At 38.3% G+C, this 17,487-nt stretch overlaps 1 protein-coding gene and 1 long non-coding RNA gene across 3 annotated transcripts in view; one reads left to right on the top strand and one right to left on the bottom strand.

Annotated features, from left to right (window-relative positions):
- Positions 1-4,808: 4,808 nt before the first annotated feature.
- Positions 4,809-5,665, bottom strand: LOC144365475 (uncharacterized). The gene is made up of 2 exons (XR_013423949.1): positions 5,458-5,665; positions 4,809-5,018 (listed from the first exon to the last, which is right to left on the bottom strand). It is a non-coding gene; the product is annotated as an uncharacterized LOC144365475 (long non-coding RNA).
- A 50-nt stretch (positions 5,666-5,715) lies between these two features.
- The window catches only part of Ube2w (ubiquitin conjugating enzyme E2 W), a 57,451-nt gene continuing 45,679 nt past the window's right edge, over positions 5,716-17,487 (top strand). Inside the window, exon 1 of one of the 2 annotated variants that reach the window (XM_005335831.4) lies at positions 5,716-5,840. In XM_005335831.4, coding sequence (XP_005335888.1) covers positions 5,739-5,840 — 102 coding nt within the window. In that variant the 5' untranslated portion in view covers positions 5,716-5,738. Of the gene's footprint in view, positions 5,841-5,942; positions 5,997-17,487 lie in introns of those variants that run through there. The other variant, XM_040293935.2, reaches the window with a different exon arrangement.

Here is a 17,487-nt window from a genome sequence, read left to right on the forward strand (position 1 = left end):
AGCTATATCCTCAGACTCTTTTTTCTTAATTTATTATTTTTTAAAATGTGTTCTACTTAATCGTACATGGCAGCAGAATGCATTTCAATTCATCATACATAAATGGAGTGTAACATTTCAACTCTCTGGTTGTACAATGATGTAGAGACGCACCATTCATGCAATCATATATGTACCTAGGGTAGTGATGTCCATCTCATTCCACCATATTTCCTACCCCAGATTCTTTTTTTAAACAGCTTCATTGAGTTGTAATTTAAACATCATAAATTTCACGCATTGTAAGTGTATAGTTCAATACTTCCTAGTCAGTTTATACAGTTGGATAACCACCAGCACAATCTAGTTTTAGAATAGTCCTATCCCACCAAAAGGAAAACATCAAATACTTCTTAGAAATTAGTAAATAGTGGTTGCCCTCAATCCTCCAAAAGAACCTTCTTCCACAGTCTCAATTCATCTGTTCCCAGTTCTGAGCTGCTTGCACAACATACAGCCTTTCAGGAAGCCTCTGTCCTCAGATGGTGGCATTATTGGGAGGTGGAAGCCTTAAGGAGATAAGTTCAGTGGAAGGATGTTAGGTCTCTGGGGGCATCCATAAATCAAATTACAGTGTCAATATTGCAGCAATTGTCCCATGGTCCTTTTGTATTTTGACTGTTTTTTGTTTGTTTTGTAGTACCCAGGTGAGCTTAGCATTAAGCCATATCCCCAATCCTTTATTTTTTTGTTATGGGGGATTGAACTGAGGAGCACTCAACCGCTGAGCCACATCCCCAGCCCTATTTTGTATTTGATTTAGAGACAGGGTCTTACTGAGTTGCTTAGTGCCTTGCCATTGCTGAGGCTGGCTTTGAACCCACCATTCTCCTATTTTTTTTTCTTAGTTGTTGAGGACCTTTATTTTTTTTAAAGAGAGACAGGAGAGAGAGAGAGAGAGAGAGAGAGAGAGAGAGAGAGAGAGAGAGAGAGAGAGAGGGAGAGAGAATTTTTTAATATTTATTTTTTAGTTTTCGGCGGACACAACATCTTTGTTTGTATGAGGTGCTGAGGATGGAACCCAGGCCACACGCATGCCAGATGAGCACGCTACCGCTTGAGCCACATCCCCAGCCCGAGGACCTTTATTTTTATTTATTTATTTATATATGGTGCTGGGAATTGAACCCAGTGCCTCACTCATGCTAGGCAAGCGCTCTACCACTGAGCCACAACCCCAACCCTCCTTTATTTTTTGAGACATATTTTGCCTTGTTAGCATTTTTGGATTTTGTGTTTTGTGCTTTTGCATCCCATTATTTTCACAATATACCTGTCTGTGCCTCCTATACTTACACAACCATTGTTATTTTTTTTCCAACTTTCAGTGCAGTGTCAAATAAATGAGATATTCAATACTTTATTATGAAATAGAATTTGTGTTAGGTGATTTTGACCAATTATGGGCTAATGTGTTCTGAGAACATTTAAGGTGGAATTGGCTAAGTTCTAATATTTATTAGGTTATATATTAGATGTATTTTCAACTTATGATATTTCTAAAAATTTATGATGGTTTTATTGGGAACATCTGTAAAAATTTTCCTAATTCACAATTTTGTCTACAAACCAGTCCCACAAAATAAGCCACCTATGCAAATCATTGTTACTTTATTAATTTTCTCTGTCCTTTATTAGGAGAGTCATGTGAAATGACTGGGTAGAGTTCAAAATTTTTTTTTACAATAATGCATTTTGCTTTGTAAATATGCTTTTTTAAAAGTATCTCTCTAAATTGTGATTATGGGGTTTTTGCTATTTCATGAAATGAAATCCTGCATATACTTTAACTAGATGACATAAGAATGAAAAATTAGCTAAAGCCCTAAGTATTTCTGCATAAATTACAATAAAGCCAAGTTATTTCCTTAATATATTTAGAAAAGTGATTTTTAAACTTAAAATAGAAAATTCCTATTGCATTTTTATCTTAGACTTTTAACATTACATTTTGACAACTCATTATAATTTTTAATTTCTTTTACTAGATGAATAGAATTTGCAATCTGGATGAAATTGAAAAGGTCATGCAGTCTGGCTTGCAAAATTTTGATAAGGAAATAAACCCAGAGAGATTAGGATCCTTGCTCAAGCTTGCTAACAACAGAAATAGGGTAAGAATATAAACTTCAAAATATTTATTTAGTGCCTTTTCAAACATCCAATAATCAAGTTATTGGTTGCTGAACTGCCTTCATTTCTCTAGTGAGATCAGCCACGAGGAACAAACTACTCTATAGAGATACAGACTCAAGCAAGGGACTGTGTGTGTGTGTTGAGACCCAGGACCTCACACCTCACACATGCTTTTTGGCAAGTACTCTACTACTGAGCTACATCCCCAGCCCTCCTTGTTTTATTTTTCTTTTGAGACCTGGGCTGGCTTCAAACTTGTAATCCTCTTGCCTCAGTCTCCTGAGTAGTTGGGATGTTCCTACAAGGAAATCCTCAGAGAACTGCTCCTAACTTTCCAATCTAGTGAATCACTAGAACAAAAGCATCCACTAATCAAATTACATTATCAATATTGCAGCAATTGCCCTATGGTCCATTTGGTTTTTGTTTGTTTACTTTTTGTTTTTTCAGTACTGGGGATTGAACCCAGGAGTGCTTTAGCACTGAGCTACATCCCTAATCCTTTTTATTTTTAATTTTGAGGTAGGGTCTCGCTAAATTGCTGAGGCTGGCTTGAAATTTGTGATCCTTGTGCTTCATCTTCCCAAGTAGCTGGTATCTTAAGCATGTGCTACCACACCCAGCTCCAGTATTTGTTCGTTTCTTTCTTTCTTTTTGGAAGTGAATGGAGTAGGATTTATTTCCAGTGGTCCTTCTGTGGATCCTTCAGTGTTCTTAGTTTCCCATATTTCCTCCTTTTGACTATCAAGTCCAGTGGCTAATTTTGTCTTCCATGTCTCAGGCCTTTCCTCAGACACATACACAGCTTATATATGTCCTGATTTTACTTCTTACTAGAAATGGAAGTTGGGGCATTTGGTAAAATGAGGAAGAATTGCCTCATCTCAACCTGCTTGTCTTACTGTGGAAATTTCAAAAAATACCATTATCAAATATAACATAACAATTCATTAGTATCATTTAAGATCCATTCTGTTTCATTTTCTCCAGTTGTCTCAAAAATATCTTTTTTACAGTTTGAAACAGAATCCAAAAGAGCTTAACCTATTGCATTTAATATTTAAGAATCTTTTACCACAAATGATGCTGTTAAGATTATTCTGTAAAGATATGGAAAACTTTAACCTCATTATTGTTGAACTGTTTTCCAAAGTGATTTCTCTCGATGTGACTCCTATACAGTTTGTGAGAAATTCACTTTCTCTTCCACTTCTGAAATTGTCTGACATTTTAACATTTGCCTATTTGATCACAAGCCCAGTCTGTAAAGAAATGTGATGTGAACCTAGTCTTCATGTTGCACGCTCAAGTGATTTATTTATTTATTTGGGAACCGGGGATTGAACCTGGGGTGTTTTGCCACTAAGCTACATCCCCAGACCTTTTTATTTTTAATTTTGAGACAAGGTTTCGCTAAGTTGCTGAGGCTGGTCATGAACTTGTAGTCCTCCTGCCTCAGCCTCCCCAGCCTTGGATTATAGGCATGTGCCACTACAGCTTGCAACTGTTTCAGATATAACAGTTCATGCTTAGTTAACATAATAATATACCTCTACACTATCCAAAAGTTACTATTTTAGTTCCCAAGTATGCCAGGATCTATTATATATTTTTGTTTTGGAGCTGAGGCTCAAGCCTAGGACCTTGAATATGCTAGGAATGTGCTTTACGATTGGACTACATTCCCACTCCTCTATTATATTTTAATGAAAGAGTGAAAAATATAGGTAATTTTGTGCTGTTTAGATTTCATTCATGACTGATAATTGACTTTTTCCTCCTATAAAGATCCTTTCAATATATATGAAACCCAAGGAACCAAACATTAGTTTTACTGTGAGCAATGTCAGAATTCCTGCAACCACTTTTCTTTCTTCTTAGCATCTGTCCTGGCAGGCTATTTGCTCTGATGATGCCATAATGCTTTGTTTGTGGGATCATCTGGTGTCACTTACTCCTTTAGGTAGAATCAACTTTTAAGCTAAGTGACTCTTAGGATGGTAAGCTTGATCTTCTGGAACAATTTTCTGAGTTTATAGGGATGAAGATCCTTAAAAGAAAAAAATATCTAGAAACTTTTTCCTAATCTTACCTCTTTCATTGGGATATATGGGTTTTACTCACTGTTGTAATGTTGACAACACAACTGGACTAACATTTGGTATGCTTTTGGTTGATTTCTGGTTGCCAAAAGCATTCAAATTTCCTCAAGGACAGTCATTGTGTACAAAAAGGGGGAAATCAGTTCATTTCTGGCAAAGACTGCAATTCAGAGAGGAAGAGTATACCAATATAACTTCTCTGGTGAGGAAGAACAGTGTGTCTAATATTATACCATGGAATAACTGGCATATTTTAAAGATCTTTTTCCTTTTTGAACACATTTCACATTATGGATGTTCCCAGAGAACATAATGATCTATCTTAAGAGTGTGAAGAATGATATCCTACATTGCCTATATTTATATCTTAGAGAAATGTCTAAGAAGAAAGCCAAATGAATAAAATGACAGATATGCAGATATGACAGATTTTAAGCTTTCCTTCTGGTAAAGTAAAAGCTTCTACCCAGTGTGTTAGCCACCTTGACTTTTTTTTTTTTTTTTAAAAGAGATAGAACATGAGGTGCAAGATTTTGGTTTCCATCTTCCTTTTATAAACCAATGACATCTTCAGTCCTGGAAGAGCTTTTAAAAATGTGGCTTTTGATAAATGTGGGCAGAACTGGTGCATTCTTAGGATTCTCTATGCTCAGCTTTTCCTACCCAAATTCATCTGTAGTTTGTGGTGGCCACCAAACTTTCCACCACCAAACTGCCCACCACGAAAAAGGCTGAAGACACCTGGATATGATAAAAGATATATGTATATTATAACGTGAAGCTGGTATTTTTTTTAAAAAAAAACATGCCTGGAATAAAATCTCTATTAAATTTCGAATGCCATTAACATCTATTTACGATACACATGAAGTTTCGTTGGCATAAGGGAGCGGAAATCAAAAATCAAAGAAAAACTTTAAAACTCTCTTTTCAGACAAGTTTCAGCTCTACAAATCTAAAAGCCCATGCCTTTAAAATACCAGTGTCGTTCTGCTCTCAATTATCATCCCGTTGTACAAGGAAAAGTGGGTCTCTCTTCCCCAAATAAGGAATATGAGGTTTCCAAGTCCGCGTGGAACAGAAAGAAGCCCCGGAAGTTTTTTCTGGTCCCGAGGGATAAAACTATCAAAGTGGGCTTGGTGTGAAAAACACACCCGAAAATAAAAATCTGTAAACACACCTTATAGTTGGAACAACAAAATGAAACAGAAATAAACCGCATGGATCCAGACGCATCAGGACCTCGCAGTACAGACGGAAAAACTAACTATGTTCGGGTCAAAAGTGGAACCGCGACTCTTAACTCACTAGGGTAGCGGGTGGGCCAGGGGCGGGCTGGGATCCGGGGTACCCGCAGCGCCTTTTGCCGCGCCCCTGCCCCTCCCCCGGGCGTCCTTGCACGCCAGCCAATCCCCTTGCGCCATCCCCTTCCCATCAGAGGCCCCGCCCCCCGCGCCCTGGATGTTAGGGCCCCGCGGCGTGACGCGAGCACGGCAGCTCCGCCCCCTGCGTCTCTGGCCTCGCTGGCCTTTGGGGGATGGTTCCATCATGGCGTCAATGCAGGTGAGAAGAGTTTGCTGCATCTGGGCGGGTGAGGGAGCTGCCGAAAGGGTGTGAGCGTTCGGGCGGGGGCGGCGTCTGAGACTTCGAGACCCAAGGGCGGGCTCCGGAGCCGTCCAAATGACTGGTCTTCTCCTAGCTTCAGGGCGTCGTGGAGGGGTGAGAGGCGGCGAGAGGAAGGGCGGGGGGGGGGCGGTGTTTCGGTCGGTCGAAGCGGACACCAGCCGGCCGGGAAGTTGGGGGATAAAGAAGGCTTAGGAGGAAGAAAGGGCGAAGTTTGGTGTTGGCTCCGCGATGGTGGTCTTGGAAGCGCCGCCCTGCACTCCTAGAGTGCCGCTGCTGGCCTTTCTGTCAGCTCCAGGGATGCCTTTTCTTCCGCCGTGCCCGGCCCGGCGGAAACAGCTGCGCCCGCCGTTGTCGCCCGGGCAGGGGCGGCCCTCCGAGGGGCTGAGTTGAGTGTGGGGGAGCTTGAAAAGGCGTTCCCGGAGAAGGCGCTTAGCGGCCTCTGCCCAGCCTCCCAAACCTGTCCTCCCAAACTGCTCGGCCCCTTCTTTCTCTTCCCTTTGACTCTTAATCATTTGCCCGGTGGGTACCTTCTTCTGTTAGCCTCGGCACTCGTGAGCAATCCTGCAGCAGCCCTCCCCCCCCCTCGCCTTCCGAATAAACTCCTAGGCCACGTACATCATTTGCCACCTAAGGTGCGAGCGCTGGAGGTTGGTCACTAGCCCCCTTAAACCTCTAGAGATAACTGGCCCTCTGATTTTTTTTTTTCCCCCACAATGCCCCACCCTTGCGGTCGCGGTAAGGGAGTAGCTCTTTGCCCTTCTTCCCCACACCTTTAAATGGAACCTTAATTTGGTGGAAGACGTTTGTTATCTACCTGACTGGTCTTCTGGCTTTCCAACTTAATTTGTCCCCCGGCGTCCCCCCCTCCCCAGTCCAGGGAGTTTGTTTTTTCAGGCAAAGATGGCAACCACAGTTGTAATTTTTCCTGCATTATCTATTCTGCATTTAATTCACAAATAAGACTAGGGGTATTTGAAACACGTGAGAAGAGAAGGTACAACTCTCCTTAGGAGTGTCAGCTGAATGCCATTTAGAGTTTTAATACCATCCTCTTAAGAGAATACATTTTTACTAAAAAGATTTTCTTGCTTTTGTTTTTAGAAGAATAAGCAAGTGTCTTTCCTCTCCATTTTCCCCTATACTAAAAGTGTTTTTCTTTCTTCATTTTCTTCCTCTTTTATTCAATACATATAATTTTTGCTTCATATTTTCTTCTGTGCTTTTATGTTGTCTGTCCTATTTCTACGTATTCTTTATGATATTCTCTTTACCTTTGCTTCTCTTTGGCCTTTCCTGAAGAACAATAAAATTGCGCAAAACATTACTAGTTGAAGAGATGTCACGAAGTGGTGCAGAGAAAAACAAGAACAATTTCAGAAACATTATATTTCACACTAACCTCCCCTGAGATGTTAGAGAAGTTTCGTCATTTGAGGCCTAAAAAGGAACTGTGTAACACCAGTTGAACAGTAGTAGATGGCTGTATTACCGCGTTAAGATTTTTATCTGTATTGAGATTAAAACATTATTTGTTATGACCTGCTGAACATTATTTGTATTAAGATAAAAACATTATTTAAGACTGAAAATTAAGATCTAAATATATACTTGTGAGATACCTAGGGATGATTGAACCCATAACCTGGCAAATGCACTACTGCTTGAACTTTGTTTGTCTCAAGCTCTTTTTAATTTATTTTGAGGCAGGATCTAAATTAGCCAGGGTGGACTCACCTGGAATTTGTAATCCTCCTGCCTCAACCTCTAGAGTATTGGGATTATAAGCAATTGCCGCTACACCTGCCCTGTGATTATATTTGATATGAGAACAGGGTTACCTGGTTAGATTTATATTTCAAGTATTTGGAAGGCAGATTTGTTTTTGAGAGATGCCGATAGTCTTTTAACTTTTACATGGTGACTTAGCAGTGAAAAAAATATTCGACATTGCAATAGTGCATTTTCCTGTGCCTTAAGTACTACCTCAGAACAAAATAAATTTAAGTTAATTGTAAATTAGAAAGTGATAGTGTTGTGGAGAAGAATCATGGAAGGAAGTTAGAAAGTCAGTATTTGAGTGGGAAAAAGTTTGCTATAACACAGAATGCTGCTCTGCCGATGCCCTTATTTAAAAAGCTTTTTTCCACCAGAACTGGTGCTAGAATCCAGGGCCTCGAGCATGCTCGACAATCATTCTACCTTGGAGCTACATCCCCAGCCTGTAAATTTTAAAAATTTTACGTTAGGATATTACTGCTGCTGAAGAAGTAAAGAAAAAGTTACTTATAAAGCTGCAAGGGCTTTTTTTTATCTTTTATTTTGTGACACAGTCTTACTAAATTGCTTGGAGGCTTGGCAAGTTGCTGAGTCTGGCCTGGAATTTTCAATCCTGCTTCAGCCTCCCAGGTTGCTAGGATTACAGGTGTGCACCACCATGCCCTCCTGGAGGAATTGTATTTTTAAAACTTGCCATATTGGGACTGGAGTTGTGGCTCAGTGGTAGAGTGCTTGCCTAGCATGTGTGAGGCCCTGGATTCCATCCTTAGTACCACATATAAATAAATAAAAGATCCATTGACAACTAAAAAATATTTTTTTAAAAAACATGCCATATTATACAAATATAATGTGGGATTTGATTACTTGATAAATGAAATTAATCTTTAGGATCAATACAATAAAATCAAGTAAGGATAAACAATTTTTTTACTGGAGAGTATGTATTTTAGAATTGAAATTGTAGCTACTTTAAGGTAGTCTGCCAGTGCTTCTCAATCTTTCAGGTTATGCCACATTTAGGAAATTTTTTTTTAGTAGTACACTAAGGTGGATGAGGTTATTGAAGCCTAGAAGCACCTGGCTAGGCAACTCGGTGACCAGTGGTGGGTGATCAATATTCTAGTACACTTACAAGGTTAGGGAAGCTCTGTTATATGACTAAAAATCTTCAATTTGCAGTTCAGAGTAATGATTTCCCCACTTATTTGGGCTCCTAAAGGCATTCTTTCCTGATTTTTTTTTCCTTCTATTTCTTCCTGGAACAGTCACATTGCCAAAGAACCATTCTTTTTTCTTTTTCTTTTAAAATATGTGCTTTTTAGTTGTAGTTGGATACAATACCTTTATTTATTTATTTTTATGTGATGCTGAGAATCTAACCCAGGACCTTGGACATTTTAAGCAAAGGGTCCTCCAACACTGAGCCAAAACCCCAGCCCAAGAAATCATTCTTATTTATTTATACTAGGGCTTGAATCTTGGGTATTTTACCATTGAGCTACATCCCCAGTCCTTTATTTATTTTGAGGCAGAGTCTCACTAAATTGAAGAGGATAACCTTGCCCTTGTGATCTTCCTACCCCAGCCTTTGAGTCACTAGGTTTATAGGCATGTGCCACTGCACCTGGCAAAAAAGCTTTCCTTTTTTTTTTTTTTTTTTGAAGTTGGAGGTTGAACCCACTGAGCTGTATCTCCAGTTCTTTTTATTTATTTATTTTTTATTTTCATTTTTATTTTTTGGTATTGGGGTTTGAACTCAGGGGAGACTTTACTACCCAGCTACATCTTCAGTGCTTTATATTTTTTATTTTGAGACAGGTTCTTGATAAATTGCCTAGGGCCTTGCAAAATTGCTGAGGCTGGACTTGAACTTACAGTCCTCTTGCCTCAGCCTCCCAAATTGCTGGAATTATAGGTGTGTATTACCATGCCTAAGAAACCATTCTTTTTTTTTTTTTTGATGTGGGGCGGGGTGTGCCAGGGATTTAACCCAGAGTCACATTCCTCGCCCTTTTTTAAAATTTATTTATTTATTGAGACAGGGTCTTGCTAATTTACTGAGGCTGGCTTTGAACTTGCAATCCTCCTGCCTCAGCCTCCTGAGTCACTGGGATTAAAGGCATGTGGGATTAAAGGCACTGCACCTGGCTAAAGAAATAATTTTTAATTCTTGGCAAGAGTAAAAGGAATCTACGTTTAATTTTTGTTAATTCTAGAAATCTTAAAATATTAAATGAAAAGTACTTTGTAACATATCTGTAGTTGTACTACTTTACAGTTTCTAATTATTTGGTACAAATTTTCCATCCCCAACTGTAAAAGCAATTATTTTAATTAGTTTTTTCAGTGCTGGTAATTGAACTCAGGGCCTCATGTATGCTAGGCAAGCCTTTTTTATTTTTTTTTTTGGGACAATGACCTTGAACTTGTGATCTTCCTGCCTTAACCTCCTGAGTCTTATGGGATTACAGGTGTATGTCACCAGGCCTAGCTGTATTTTCCAATTTTAGAGTTGGTATATTTTTCTAATTCGATGCTATTCATTTTAGATATAGACTCTTCTTTTTTTTTTTTTTTTTTTTAAGAGCGAGAGAGAGAGAGAGAAGTTTTTTTAATATTTATTTTTTTTAGTATCGGCGGACACAACATCTTTGTATGTGGTGCTGAGGATGGAACCCGGGCCTCACGCATGCCAGGCGAGCGCGCTACCGCTTGAGCCACATCTCCAGCCCGAGACTCTTCTTATGTTATGTCTTAAGATCTTGGAAAGTCATTGAATAAGAATTAATGCTAACTCTAAAAAAGTAGTGATATATTTGAGAGAAATAATTAAAATTGAATTACTTGTGAGTTTTCTGCATTTTCTTTCTCTTACCTAGCTGGGTCTTATTAGATTGTTGGAAGGGGATTGAGATTAAGTAACAGAAGGTAGAGTATAAATGTGTGTTTATTGTCAGAAGGTTTAGAAATAATGATTTGGAGTTATTCACAGCTCTGTGTTTTTCTTTATTTTTTTTAAGAGAGAGAATTTTAATATTTATTTCTTAGTTTTCGGCGGACACAACATCTTTGTTTATATGTGGTGCTGAGGATTGAATCCGGGCAGCAGGCATGCCATGCAAGCATGTTACCGCTTGAGCCACATCCTGAGCCCTCTGTGTTGTTCTTTACGCAAGTAATTGGATGTAGTGAATCAAAAGTTAGAAAATTGATTTGTCATTTTGGATGCTGAGTATCATTAAACATTGAGAACTTGAATCTTAATATCTGAGGTTTGTTGGATTCTTTAGTCATAAGACCCCCCCTGAGAGCTGTTGGAGTAGGAGCCAAGGGAAAAGGGAAAAAGCATAGAAAGAATTGAGGATGTTCTTTGAATGCTAAATGTAAATAGATAGTAGACCATATGTAAACAAAATAGTGGTAATCATCTTCTTACCTCAAAGCAGTTGATGTTGTACTCTTGCTTTTACTCAATTATCACTTTATGAGATCTTTTATTTTGGTATGAAAAGTGTTTAAATTTTTATTTAACTTTTCAAATATCTTCTCCCCTAGCTATAGATTTCATGAAAGCAAAAAAAAAAAAAAGAAAAGAAAAAAAGAAAAAAAGTTTCCCTCTGTCCCTTAAGTGTACATATAGTAAACAGTTGTCCATCACTTGACATTTAAAAGGAATACTTCTAACTCACAAATTCTGTATTTTAAATTCTATTTCAGGGGAATTTCTTAAGCAGTTCTATTAAAGTTGAATACTTGTAAAGAAGTAACTTATAATTTACATTTATATATATTCCAAAAAGTTGCTTTTTTTCTTGATTTATGTGTTTGCCAAACTTTGATTTTTTTCAAATATTTTTATATTCATTTTTTTTTAGATAATCATCATCCCTTGCCTAAATTATACCATCAGCTTTATAAATGGTTTTTCTGCTTGTGCCCTTTGTCTTCTTTCAACCTATTAAGTCCAAACAAAAGTCAAATATCCTTTCACTCACAATTCTACTGTGGCTTCCCTTTTTAAAGTATAATCCAGAATTCCTGCTATAGCTAACCTATAGGCCTTAACCTCACTCAGGTACTCTTATCTTTATAGCCTATTAATGACCTTAGTATTCCTGCCCCAGGGCCCTTGCCCAGGTTGTTTCCTCTGCTTTGAATGCTCTTCTCACATCCTGGAAGACTCCTTTTTACATTCTGATCCTTTTTGGAGTGTTATTCTTTCAGTGAGGTCTTTCCTAACACTGAATATAGCCCTCCCATCCAACACTAATAATTTCCTTCACTGCAAAATTCTTCATAACTATGATTTATTATTTATTAGTTTATTTACTATTGTCTCTGGATATAACCGAGTGCCTGGGGATTAGTAGGTTCTCAGTAAATGTTGAATGGATAATTATTTTTATTTGGTGCTGGGGATTGAATGCAGGGATGCTTTACTACTGAGCTTCATCCCCAGCTCTTTTTATTGTATTTTTAAATTTCAAGACAGGGTCTTGTTAAGTTGCTGAGGGTCTTGATAAATTGCTGAAACTGGCCTCCACTTTGTGATCTCCTGCCTCAGCCTCCTGACTCACTGGGATTATAGGCATTTACCATACCTGGCTCTATAATTGGGTTTGGACCTTTAGTTTGCCTTTTAATAGTTTGTAAACCCCTTCCCTAAAATAAGGGTGATGAAACAATCATATGAGGTAAAACTGCAGATTATTTCATTTCATGAGTTTTTGGAGTTGATTCAGAGTTGTGCTGTAGGTTTCCTAGTTTTAATTCCTCCCCTTTTTTCTTAGTTCCTGTGTTGGTAATAAATGGGAAAAAGACAGATTTCTTTTGTGATTATGTGACATCTGAAGTCTCTTGTGTTTCCAGATCACAGGAAGGAGGATATAGACGTAGGATTTCCAAACAAAATTTGAGAATTAGCCAAATAAAATGTGAGCATTTTATATAAACTCTAAAAGGCAGGGTTTTTTTTTTCCAGTTGAAATATATTTCACATATCATGAAACTTACTCTTTCAAAGTAAGTTCCTAATTCAGGGGTTTCTAATATATTCAGTCATTAACACTGTTGTTGGAACATTTTCATCGTCCTGGAAAAAAACAAAAACCTTATCTGTTAGCTGTCACTCTCAATTTTCCTTTTCCTCCAGCCTCAGGAAACCACTAATCTATTTTCTCTCTCCATGGATTTACCTATTCTGGGTACTTCATGAAAGAAATCACACTACAAGTGACCTTCTGTGACTGGCCTCTTTCACTTGTTTTTGAGGTTCATCCATATTTTTGCTCTGATCTGTACCTCTTCCCTTTTGGGGACCAAATAATAGTCTATTTTATGGTGTATCACTGTTTATTAATTTATCAATTGATATTTGGATTATTTTCTGTCGACATTTATCATTGTTTGACAATTTGGATTGTTTTCACTTTTTGAACATTCATGTACATATTTTTGTGTGCATATATGTTTTAATTTATTATAGATGTATTCCAACTAGTGGAGTTGCTGGATCATATGGTAGACTTCTAACTTTCTAAGTCTATAGAGAAAAAACAACTACTGTTTTCTCCTACTTTATATGTACAACACTCACTGAAACTGGAGTTTAAGGCAAAACTAGATTCTCTGCTTTTGCTGGCAGGTGAGGTCTGCAAAAGCTGTAGGTCTCTGCAGCTGAGAAAGCTTGTTCCCAGCTTGCAAAACCAGATTCTTTATCACTATCAAGTGCCATGTTGCAACTTTTTATGTTGGTCTGTGCTCTCCAGTGTCGCAGCAGACCCCAGTAGCTCATCGACAATTTCTTCTTTCTGGGTTCTTGTCCTTAAAATTCGAAGAATGAAATCCACAGACACAGAAGAGTAAGTGTAAAAGAGAAGGATTTATTTAAATGGGAAGAGTCGGATCTTTAGGGCTGAGAGGGAACCTGAGGGGGGGGGGGGCTGCTTGAGTCTACTAGTCTTGGGGTTTGTATAGCTCTTTGGCCATTGGTCCAAATTTATGCAAAGTCAGGTCTTGACAAAATACTAACATTATTGGTCCAAATTTTTGCTAATCAGGTACTAACACTATTGGTAAATCCTAGAGTCTGAACTGTCCTGCAATGTCCATTCAGGTATGCCCCACTTCTGTTTTTTTGCTGCTTCTCAGGCCCACACCAGTGTGATGGGCTGTGCCAAATGTGGCCCGTGCTTGCCAATCACCCTTCAGCCTTCCCGTCTGCTGCTGCTTCTTGGTGAAGATTAGAGGAATGTCTGTGGCTTGCATCCAGGGAGACAAATTGACCAGGACAAGGCATTAATACTACTGATACCATATATTCAGTTATTCCACACCAAAGTAGTTCTCTGACACCAGCTAGGTGTCCTATAATTCAATCCAGTAAAAACACTAACCCAAGTTAGCATAGATCCCACAGATCCTAGTCCTACATGACTACTCCACTTTTTAGACACCAGTTACAAGTATAGGCCCAGGTTAACCACAGTTCCAACATGGCTCCAAATGGGAAGTTCTAGACTACCCTCCCACCCCGTCCTCCACCATTTTGGGTTCCATAATTTTTTTTTTTTTTGGCAGTGCTGGACAAGTGCTCTACCTCTGAGCTATGTCTCCAGCACCCAGGGTTGATAATTTCCTAGATGGTCTTCCAGAACCCTAGAAGACTGTCTACTTAATAATAAATGAATAGTCAGATGAAACTATACATACAGCAAAATTCCTAAGGGTTTTTCAGCACAGCAACTACCATCTATGAATTTGGCATCCATGCATGCTTTCTGCCTGAAGATTTGTTGGTCAGTCAGAAGCTCTACAAATCCTGTTCTTTTAAATTTTTGAGGCTTTACTTTTTAAGAAGCATGATTGGTTAGAGCATCAACTATTGGTGAGCAACTCCATTTTTTGTCCCTCCCTAGAGGTTGGGAGGGTGGGGCTGAAAATTCCAGCCCTCTAATCACAGAATTGGTTCCTTTAGCAAACAGCCTCCATTCTGAGGCTATCCAGAAGCTTCTAGCTACCTATCACCTCATTAATATAAAAAAGAGGCTTTAGAGATTCCAAGAGTTTTAGGAGCTGTGAGCCAGGAATTTGAAAGAAGACTTATATAGCTGCCCTTTGTTATCTATGGGGAGACTGGTTCCAGGAATCCACCCCCAACTCCCTGCAAAAAAAAATACCAAAATCCATGGATGCTCAAGTTCCTTATATAAAAGTCATAAGTACATGCATATCCTCCCATCTCCATCAACTTTAGATTACTTATAATAACAAATATACCAAATACAATGTAATATTAGGTGATAGTCATTATACTGCATCATTTAGGGAATAATAACCGAAGTCTGTATATGTTTAGTATAGATGTAATTTCCCCCCTTCCCCTCCAAATTTTTTTTTTTTTTTGGGTACCAGGAATTGAACTCGGGCACTCAACCACTGAGCCACATCCCTAGCCCTATTTTGTAATTAAATTACATTTAAAAGGTAAAATACGGGCCTGGGGATGTGGCTCAAGCGGTAGCGCGCTCGCCTAGCATGCGTGCGGCCCGGGTTCGATCCTCAGCACCACATACAAACAAAGATGTTGTGTCCGCCGAGAACTAAGAAAAAATAAATAAACGTTAAAATTCTAAAAGAAAAAATAAAAAATAAAAAAAATAAAAGGTAAAATACTACCCCTAAATTATGACTTAATTGAGCTGGCATACTTCCTGGATATTGGAGTTTTTCTTAGCTCCTTAGGTAATTCTAACATACAGCATTAGTGTAGGACATGTCTTCACTGCAGAGTAACAATTCAGGCAAATTATGTAAATTGGATAAATTGTATTGCATCCTATTGGATCTGATTTAGAGTTCAGGAGACCTTAGGCATTTTTAAAAATAGAGCTTTATAGTTCATTTTGACAAAATCTTACATGTGTGGAATTAGATTTACTCAATTTCAGTCACTAGTGAACCTTTTTCTCTCCCCTTTTTCCTCCTCTATTACTTCTCTACTGTTTTTTTACTCATTTATGTATTTTTGGTGCTTTGTAGATATTGGGTTATTTGGTTTTTTGGCTTTTTTTTTTTTTGAGTTCTTCATATATTCTGGATATTAATCCCCTGCTAGAGGAACAGTTGACAAAGATTTTCTTCCATTCTGTAGCTCTGTCTTCATGAGAAACTTTTTAATTTGATGCCATTCCATTTATTCTTGGTTTTATTTCTTAAGTTTTAGGGGTCTTAAGGAAGTCATTTCCTGAACCAACATATTGGAATGTTGAGCCTGTTTTTTTCTAGTAGTTATAAAGTTTCTGTTCTAATGCCTAAGTCTTGATCCACTTTTGACTTTTGTGCAGGTTGAGAGATTTCTTGTACATGTGAATATCCAATTTTCCCAGCACCATTGGTTTAAAAGGCTAAAGGCTATCTTTTCTCCATATACATAGGGCTGGAATTTTCAGCCCCACCCTCCCAATCTCTATCAAGAGGCAAAAAGTGGAGTTGATCACCACTGTCGATGATGTTCTAACCAGTCACTCTTCTTAAAAAGTAAAGCCTCAAAATTGTATTTTGTGAGTATATATTTTTTGGTGTTGAACTTTTTTTATTATTCTAATCAGTTATATGACATAGTGGAAAGCACTTTGAGAATTTTTCATTTCTGGTTGTGCATGAAGTAGAGTCACACCATTCATGCAATCATACCTTACCTAGGGTAATGATGTTCATCTCATTCTACCATCTTTCCTACCCTTTTGCCCCCTCCCTCTTCTTCTATGCTCCATTCAAACCTCTTCCACTTATCCTATGCACCCCCCCCCCCAATATGGATTAGCATCCACTTGTCTATGAGAAAACATTCAGTCCCTGTTTTTTTGAGATTGGGTTATTTCACTTAGTATGATATTCTCCATCTCCACCCATTTACCTGCAAATGCCATAATTTTATTCTCTTAATGCTGAGTAATATTCCATTGTATATATGTACTAGAGTTTCTTTATCCATTCATCTATTGAAGGCCATCTAGGTTGCTTCCACAGTTTAGCAATTGCGAATTGTGCTGCTATAAACATTGAAGTGGCTGCATTACTGTAGTGTGCTGTTTTTAAGTCTTTAGGTATAGTCCAAGGAGTGGGATAGCTAGGTCAAATGGTGGATCCATTCCACATTTTTTTTATATATATATATATATATATATATATATATTTTAAAGAAAGAGTGAGAGAGAGAGAGAGAATTTTAATATTTATTTTTTAGTATTTGGCAGACACAACATCTTAGTTTGTATGTGGTGCTGAGGATCGAACCCGGGCTGCACGCATGCTAGGCGAGCGCGCTACCGCTTGAGCCACATCCCCAGCCCCATTCCACATTTTTTAAGGAATCGCCACACTGCTTTCCAGATTGGTTGCACCAATTTGCAGTCCCACCAGCAATGAATTAGTGTTCCTTTTCCCACACATCTCGTCAACACTTACTGTTTCTTGTATTCTCTGATAACTGCCATTGACTGGAATGAGACGAAATCTTAGTTTTGAGTTGCATTTCTCTAATTACTAGAGATGTTGAACATATTTTTACATATTTGTGGATCGTTTGTATTTCTTCTGAGAATTGTCTTGTTCAGCTCTTTAGCCCATTTAATGATTGGATTGTTTGTTCTTTTGTTGTTAAGTTCTTGGAGTTCTTTCTTTATATTTCTTGGAGATTCCTTCTCTATCTGATGTGAGTATGGCAAAAATTTGCTCCCAAAATGTGGGCTCTATCTTCATCTCATTGTTTCTTTCACTGAGAAGAAGCTTTTTAGTTTGAATC

This window comes from Ictidomys tridecemlineatus, chromosome 7 (assembly GCF_052094955.1).
Source record: "Ictidomys tridecemlineatus isolate mIctTri1 chromosome 7, mIctTri1.hap1, whole genome shotgun sequence".
Taxonomy (NCBI): domain Eukaryota; kingdom Metazoa; phylum Chordata; class Mammalia; order Rodentia; family Sciuridae; genus Ictidomys; species Ictidomys tridecemlineatus.